General features: G+C 36.1%; 2 protein-coding genes across 2 annotated transcripts; one reads left to right on the forward strand and one right to left on the reverse strand.

Annotated features, from left to right (window-relative positions):
• Positions 1–3,215: 3,215 nt before the first annotated feature.
• On the reverse strand, positions 3,216–4,625 carry LOC136258335 (uncharacterized). Its single transcript, XM_066051657.1, has 4 exons — positions 4,415–4,625; positions 3,790–3,887; positions 3,299–3,462; positions 3,216–3,246 (listed from the first exon to the last, which is right to left on the reverse strand). Exons 1-4 carry the CDS (start codon positions 4,623–4,625, stop codon positions 3,216–3,218), a joined length of 504 nt encoding a protein of 167 aa, XP_065907729.1.
• A 705-nt stretch (positions 4,626–5,330) lies between these two features.
• On the forward strand, positions 5,331–6,174 carry LOC136258694 (uncharacterized). Its single transcript, XM_066052040.1, has 2 exons — positions 5,331–5,744; positions 5,794–6,174. The coding sequence occupies exons 1-2, from the start codon at positions 5,336–5,338 to the stop codon at positions 6,150–6,152; spliced, it is 768 nt and encodes a 255-aa protein (XP_065908112.1). The 5' UTR covers positions 5,331–5,335; the 3' UTR covers positions 6,153–6,174.
• The last annotated feature ends 2,455 nt before the right edge of the window (positions 6,175–8,629 follow it).

Below are 8,629 nucleotides of genomic sequence, written 5' to 3' on the forward strand. Positions count from 1 at the left end.
AAGCTTTGAGATAGTCAAAATTTGTGCCACTTTTGGCAATTTTAAGCTGGCCATATAATTGCATGCATTTTGCAAGTTCGCTGTACTGTGTTTTCTTTGTTAAATGCTGAGGCGTTTTATATCTTAATCACTAATTCAGCAACTAATTACGTACTTACTGAATTAGTGAATAATCAAACTTGACTGCTACCAAGAGTTCATAATATGAACTCTTTCTGCTACTCAATTCTAAAAACAATTTTATAGTTTTAAAACCAATTGTGGAACCACTCTAGGGTGGCTACTATTAAAGATCTGTCATCTTAGAGAGCAAAGTTAAAATCTACAAATTTATAAATAGCTACAGTATAGCTACTACTATTATACGTATAAGATGGTGTGCATCAATAATTATATTAAACTGCTGCGCACGCAAATATGTACAGTAATATTTAATAGTTCTACCATGGCCACGAGGGATTTGCCTGATATATATGCCCAAGCCCGAGGGCCGCAGGCCCAAGGGCGCGGGCATATATATCAGGCAAATCCAGAGTGGCCATGGTATAAGTAATATATACCACTCTGGCATGCTCACCTAATAGGTGAAGGAAGACAAACCTGCATTCACCACATTACTTTTATACAGAGGTTTGCAAAAATCGATTGTGGGTTTAAATTGTGGGCACAAAAAAGAAATGATTGTGGGTTTCACTGGTTGTAGTGATACCATTTTAAACCAAAGTAATCACTTTGTGGATGAATAAAGTTACCTAAGGTGCTAAAATAAACACTTAGACATATAGGTTGTGAATGTTTGAGGCATCTTTTCGTGCAGTTGAAATGTACTCTGTAGAAAAACAATCCACATTGCAAAAATGATTATTTAGTGATGCTTAGTAACTGAACTATGCAATGACTCACTCATTTCTTTTTACTTCACAACAATGCCCCTGACTAAATCAATGTTTAATTCAAACCCACAATGCAAAACTTTAAGCAGCTCTAATTCAAACCCACAATGCAAAACTTTAAGCATCTCTATATAAATAATCAAAGGGAACTGATGCTTTGTAGCTGCCTCAGCATCAAAGGCAGTTGTGGTCAGGGCTATATCATGATATTGCCCTAACCACAGGACAATATCTAGATATTGCCCTGTGGTCAGGGAAATATGTGATATATAACCCTGTGATTTCCTTTAATCTGAGGTGTCAAAGTGGTATATATACTGTATATCGTCATTTTTTTCAAAATAACCCTGTGTAACATATTTCAAGTGATTATGAGGTGTCATAGTGTTGAATTTAGTATTGAACTTCTACATACGTAATCAAAGTTAATTAGCAAAGTGATAAATAGTTAGCGACTTGTTACTCTACTAGTATATGATTGTGTAAGATGGTGTCCAAGCAATTTGTAAAAGAAACATCAGCAACTTTTTTTCAAGGAAAGTTTCCGCTTACTGTCACTGTTTTTTATTGAAAGAAACAGCTTTAGATGGAAAACAAAGTTGGAATGCTTCATATATGCAAGTTGCCCCTTGATTCGCTGCATACCAGCATTTGCTTGCTCATTCACTTGTGAATTCAAGCTCTTTGTATCCAATGTATTGTATTGATCCAGACAGTAGCCAGATGGACATCCTACGTGCCCTCTCCAATGAAACCTGTCAACACAAAAAGAAGTGTTTTGAAAAAAGACTGGCTCTCTGTTCAGGCAATACTGATGAAGACCACAGGCATTGTCATAAACAATAATTTTAGGAGGCTTCAAAAAGCGCGTCTTGAATATCTGGAATGGATGCCGCGGTGATTCACATTCTTTTAGGACTTCGAAACCATAGCATATTGCGTGGGGACAGTATATGGTAAAAATTCCAGGAGTAAGCGTTGGATGCTTAGAACTTGTTTTATTACAAACATCACTGCCAGCTGCTATTCTGGATTTGTCAATCTGGTATACAGCATTTCCATGTAACTGTGGTAAACTTGGAAAATAGCTTTAACTATTTGTCCTGCTTGGCTCAGGATAATGGAACTTGTCAGCTTTTGAGACTTTAAATGGAGCTTGTATAGTCACAGATATATGACCCAGCAAATCAAAAACCTCTTGAGGAATTTCAGAAGAAATATGTTGATGGCAGAGCGACAAGAAAGATGAAATAACAGGAGCCTTTTTTGACAGCAAATTCCAATAGTAGCTGTTTTGTGGCATAAATACATCTATTGATCTATTAGCAACTTTCTTCAGCGTATCACATGCCTCTTTACATCCTGCAATTTGTACCATTCCACACGCTGGTGCATTTCTTGCAATTTCAGAAAAAAACCTTCTGTATAGCACAGGTGCTAACTTTTCTTGGTGTTCATCTTCAATTTTGAGTAACAGTTTTTCGAGTGCTATAAAACCATCAGAATGTAGTATTTCAGTGAGCTGCTTAAATTCTACGTCAGTAAGCTTTTGAGGACAAACAATTGGCTTTCTATCTCTTTTGAAACAAGAATATTGCAGTAGTAAATCTCGAGCTTTTTTGGTCTTGATCAAAACTCTATCAACATGTGAACTTCCTTTAATAGGTGCTAATTTACTTTCATCCAAATCACAATTTTTTATAGGTAGCATAAGATCTTTCCGCATGCCAATCATTGTTCCATCGCATACTATTATGTCAGGACAGGGTCCACAGTTTTCACACACAAAGGACTCATCAATTGGTATATCTAAAAGCCTACTAAAAGCATACCATGCTTTTCTCAAAAAATGTATTGAAGGTGTGGCATCTTCTCCAAAGCATGTATATGTTCTTTGAAGACATCTACGTAATAAATTAAAGGTACGTAGGTAAATAGTAAAAGTATATAGTTTACAAAAGTATAATATTTCTCAAAGTGCAGTCATAGAAGGAACACAGATGCAACGTACCTTTGGTAAGCTATCAGTGGGTTTCTTCCTTCAATCATGAGGTGCAAATAATTAAACAGCATTCCATAGTAAAATAACCTCTTGTTATCTAAATTAAAAAGTAAGCAATCTTGCCCATCAAAGTTGTATCGACATGAACAATCCCCGACAGTTGGCCTGTAGTACACTTTCCTTGTCTTGTCATGCATAGCAAGGTTTTGCTTATAAATCACAACACCTGTACCAGCAATCCAATTATTTGCAATAGGATCATTTTGATTCCATGAATTTCCATGTTTACAATGTTCATCTAAAATAGCATTCAATGTAAGTTACTGATACACATATGCTGATTGCCATGCTCTGTAGACAATTAATTGTACCTGAAATGAAGGGTGGCAAATGCATTGGGAACATCCAATTTCCTCCTTCATGCTCAGCTACACGACTCTGTAGCACTTTTGAGAGTGGATAAGGTATTTTCTTCCATGACACTGCAGTGGGTACTTCATCTACCTTGCCATCATCAGTGTCCTCATCAGGTGTGAACTCAGATCTTTCTCTCCATTCTTCGAACATCTGCAAGGTAATAAAATTTTATCAAAACAATTTACAACCATATAGTACACTGTGTGTGATTTGCAATATCCTTCAATTGATGCAATACCGTTTACTCAGAAAATTTGGCAGTGACTTTAATTTGGCAGTTTGGCAATTTCCGACCAAATTGCCAAATTAAAATAATGCCAAGCCGCATCAATTCAACAAGGTCTTTATACCAAAGCACTGCTTTCTAGAGATCGACAAATTAAAATGACGCCAACAGCTAAAACAAGGCCAAACACCAAATTTTATATTTCCACTTCTACGGTATAATATTATTTAAATTTCCACTACACTGCTCACCTTGAGATGATCGCACTGTGGATCGGTACATACAATACATTTGTAGGTTGAACTGTTTCTTTTGTGTTTCATTATCAGGCCTGCACTCTGTTCATCTTCTATCATATAAAAAGTTATATATTTATATCACAAGCATGAGATGTGACATCAATGCTATTACACAATACAGAGGGCAAAAGCCGAGGTTGAGTGTAAATAACATTGATATCATATGAGTGCTTGCATATGATATAACTGGATTCTAACCCACCACCTTTGTTCATCAATAATAATAGTGATTAGTCTTGCTTTTCAAGTTACAATTATTGTGTTTAGTAACCAGCAAAGCAGATCAGCTACATATGTATAGGTGATTTTAAATGCTTTGCTAGTTTGCAGTCAAAAAACCCAAATAGGTAATAACTAAAAAATGCTATCCTCATCTGAGCACTTCTTATTTAATAGTAATTATCATCAACACATGCACTTCAAATGTTTCTCAGTGCAATAACTGGTAGTTATATCCCTGGCATAACTTAGTTATTGCACACTTTGTTTCTTTGATGTAAAGCTTTAGTGGGTCAGAACACAGTATGTGTATGTAAACAATGAGCAAATGTCAGTATAAACTATAAAGTGTGCGTACCTGAAACAACGGCAACACACAGTGGACTTATGCTCAATACCACTATTTGCTGAGCTTCCTTAACACCACTATCTTCTTCATCATTAGCTTGTTCTGAACCTCCCTGATGGCTCTGAAGCTTACAAATGGTCGAACGATGAATGCAGTATTGTGACTCCTCCTTTAAGCAAAATGCGCTGTAGTTTTCCGTGATTATTGGAGAGGTGCACATCAACCCATCGCTTAGTACTTTTGATTCTTGACATGAGCAGGTAAATAAAAATGAGGTCTTTGACATGGAATGAAACTTCAGTTTCTTTATCAAACAGTACTCTGACTTGAGCTGTCCATTTTCAAAGCAATCTGCTATGGCATACCATTGCTTGCTCAGGGGTATAAACCTTTCTGATTGAAGTACAGTTTGGTAGTAAACTATATCTTTAGGCAGTGCACAGACCTATGGGAATCAAACTACGTAATATAGTACTTGCCAGTTATGTAAGTACATACCTTTTCTTGATAAACTAATGTAGATGACTGAAGCTTTGGATTTGGTAAAGATTTGACTCCTGAAGTTTTGACTCCTGAAGTTTTCTTGACCTGGAAACTCCTTCCTATCTTCATGGCCCTTCAAATGTGCAGATTTGTGATTCATAGAGATTAAGTATAATGCTACTCAGAAGTGTTGATTGGATTGTAAAACTTGAAAGTGTATGTCATGTGAGGAAAACTGCTTTGAAGTAATTATAGTAAAAAGGTGCATAATTCCTTAAAGTCAATAAAGACTTTTGTAGCATAATTTATTTTGCTTAAAGACTGGTCTAACCTGTTTAAACTTGCTGTTTTGCAAGGATCAGCCGTTTTCAGCTATAAATTTACACTATCACACAACCTATGGCATTTGGCAACTATTGGCGGAAAAGAATGGCTTCTAAAAACAAGATGATTTCAAGGGACTCTAAAAGGAGAATTGATGTTATTACTAAGAAGATTGGAGACCTTGAGACGTATGGAATACCAAGCTTGTTTGTTTATGCTACACCTTGGACTGGAGGTCTTTGCGTTGCTGGAGACAAACGAATGGCTTCCATTGTAAAAGATAACAAACTTCAATTTCTTGAAGTTCTAAAACATCAGCCTCAAGAGGAGTCTCAAGAGGATGTTTCATCTCCAAAGCTGATTCTTCCTGCTTTGCCTCAACCAATTGATGAAATGAATGGAAGGACACTTAGCTCAGTCATTGTAGGAATTGGAAAAGATTTTGGTATTGATTGGAAAGGAGACCAGCCTGAGTGGTGGCCTAATACAGTGCCTTTTAATCATCCTAGAGAGGTTCCAACACAATACAAAGGTCAGTATTATTTATTGTATAATTGTTTGATAGTTCTGTTGTATTGTAGGTGAATGGTCAGAATGCCTAAGAATAGTGCTGAAAGAAATTTACAGGAAGTTTGAAGGAGAAGGAGCTTCCATTTCTGAGTTGAAGAATGCTACAAGTTCAGATGCAGTTAGTAGCTCCAATAGGAAATCGGTAGAGATGCAAAGTCATGGTGAGGAAGAAGCTGAGGAAGAAGCTGAGGAAGAGTGGGAGATAAGACAACAAATAGAGGCCACTATATCTCCTATATCATCAAATAATGAAGAAGAGACTAATGAAGAGGATGAACATGATGACAAAAGATTAAAAGAATTTACACCATTGGCCAAACGTAGATGTAAAAGGGTTATTAAGAAGCGGACACGATATGGAGAACATTAAACTTCAAATTTCTTATAGCTGTGTACTGTAGAAACTGCTTTTAAGTGCTTTAATCAAATTTGCTTTCAAATCAATTCATTTACAAGATTGCATATGTTATTATAAAGAATTACACCAAGTCCCAGATTAGGTGGTTTTTGAGGACCATTAGCTTCTGCTTAAAGCAACAAAGGCAATGCCAATTTTGGGGAATTATGGAATAATCTCAGTATTGGTGACCTTGAGATAACTGCGGTTGAAAAGTTAGCTACTTATAGTAGAACTTCTGTTTTGGAAAACTATTGCATAGCTTAAAAGTGGCAACTACGTACGTAGAATGTCACCAAAAGTGGTAAATTTTGTTTATCACAACTTGTGGTTTTGGACAATTCTGAAATAATTCAAAATTTGCGACTTTTGGCAAACTAAATCCCACAATTAATTGGTTAATTGTCCTGTATAAAAGTGACAGTATGTTTGTTGCCAGATTTGGTAGCTTTAAATCATTGAATTTAGCTACCAACTTTGGAAACTTCTAAATTCTGCAACTTTGAAGTTACACAAAATTGCCAAATATTCCAACTAGCTATAAACCTGCCAAAATCGGCTTATTTTCACTTTTGAGCAGCTCAAAAGTAGCCAAAATTGGTAACTTCTGGTTGCCACTTTCGGTAAAATTTGTTCTGTAACATACCCAGAAATTGCCATTTTTGGTTACCAGAAATTGCCATTTTTGGTAAAATTTGATCTGTAACATACCCAGAAATTGCCTTTTTTGGTTACCAGAAATTGCCTTTTTTGGTTACCAGAAATTGCCATTTTGGTAAAATGTGATCTGTAACACACCCAGAAATTGCCATTTTTGGTTACCAGAAATTGCCATTTTTGGTAAAATTTGATCTGTAACATACCCAGAAATTGCCTTTTTTGGTTACCAGAAATTGCCTTTTTTGGTTACCAGAAATTGCCATTTTGGTAAAATGTGATCTGTAACACACCCAGAAACAATCCAAATATTTGCCACTTTTGGCAAACTAAATCCCACAATTAATTTGTTAACTGTCCTGTATAAAAGTGACAGCGTGTTTGTTGCCAGATTTGGTAACTTTAAATCATTGAATTTACCAACTTTGGAAGCTTCCAATTTTGGCAACTTTGCAGTTACACAAAAATGGCAATTATGGACAACTATAAACCTGCCAAAATTGGCTTATTTTTACTTTTGAGCAGCTCAAAAGTAGCTAAAATTGGTAACTTCTGGTTGCCAGAAATTGCCACTTTTGGTAATTTCTGAGCAGTCTAATAGTTTCCAAAATTTGCCCTGTAACATACCTGGTATTAGGCAGAACAAAGCTAAAGACTCAGTAAAATATATTTAACACAACATCTTTAACCAGGCTGTAGGACCAGGCCTACTGGGCTACAAACCTTCAACACTTGCACTGTAATAAATAAAATGAGTGCTACATGTAGTTTCTTACTTAGGTTAAAATTTATTATAGAGGCATGAGTTTATTGTAATTATTATAGCCTCATACACTCAGCACCATTCTTTCCATTATTACAGTGTGATACTTTATTTATTTACTGCATGTTATAAAAAGTTGATATTAATAAGTAGGGACCCGCCGATAATGCTCATAATTTTACCTATTATGCTATGCTGCACTGCTCAAAAATTCACCTATTATGCTTAAATTAACGCTCAATATTTATGGTGTAGTATTAGTGTCAAAATAGTACAGTATTTTGGTAGATAGCTACAGTGTAATTTTTTTGTGTGCGGGTGAAGCCAGGTGTTGAAATTACAATGAGTCGCACAATTAATTTTTGATGGGTGATGGAATATTTATGATGGCAGTATAAATAAATTAAAACTGCACATCGATAGAGCGTTTGCATATCCATGGTAACCGTAAATGACGTTGACTGACACACCTCCGCCGCCATATTGCTGTACCACCTGTTATACGCGTGGTCCTATGATTGTGGTAACCGAAGTGGTAATGACTGTTTAGATAGTGAATATGGTATGAAATCAATGCGAATACATAGTAGTGCTGTTACTATTGCATGGCTGTTGTTGATAGGATTCATCTAGTGATGTTTGTCTTAGTCAGCAGACTCAGCACGCACAGCTATTGAAAGTGAGTGATAAACGAAGGTACCTGACAAAGATAGCGGATGTTGGCGATCCCTATTGTATACCAAGTGCACAGCTTAGTAAGGAAGTTATCCCGTCGGTCACAAACACAGACATCTTCAACTATCTTGTTTTGACTACAAGCTTCTGTACCTCTGAGATGTGTAAAGCTTTGATGCTTACAAGTACTTTATGTGTGGCTTTGTGAACTGTTTGGGATCAAAGAAAATTGGTAGTAAAATAGTTACAGTTGCCAAGGTATGTAAGAAAGATAAGTACCCATATTATGTAGTATAGTAGTTTAATACAATTACAGGTGAGACATTCGCAACGAGCTAATGACCCTCCACTTGAA

The sequence above is a fragment of the Dysidea avara genome, chromosome 6 (genome assembly GCF_963678975.1).
Source record: "Dysidea avara chromosome 6, odDysAvar1.4, whole genome shotgun sequence".
NCBI lineage: Eukaryota > Metazoa > Porifera > Demospongiae > Dictyoceratida > Dysideidae > Dysidea > Dysidea avara.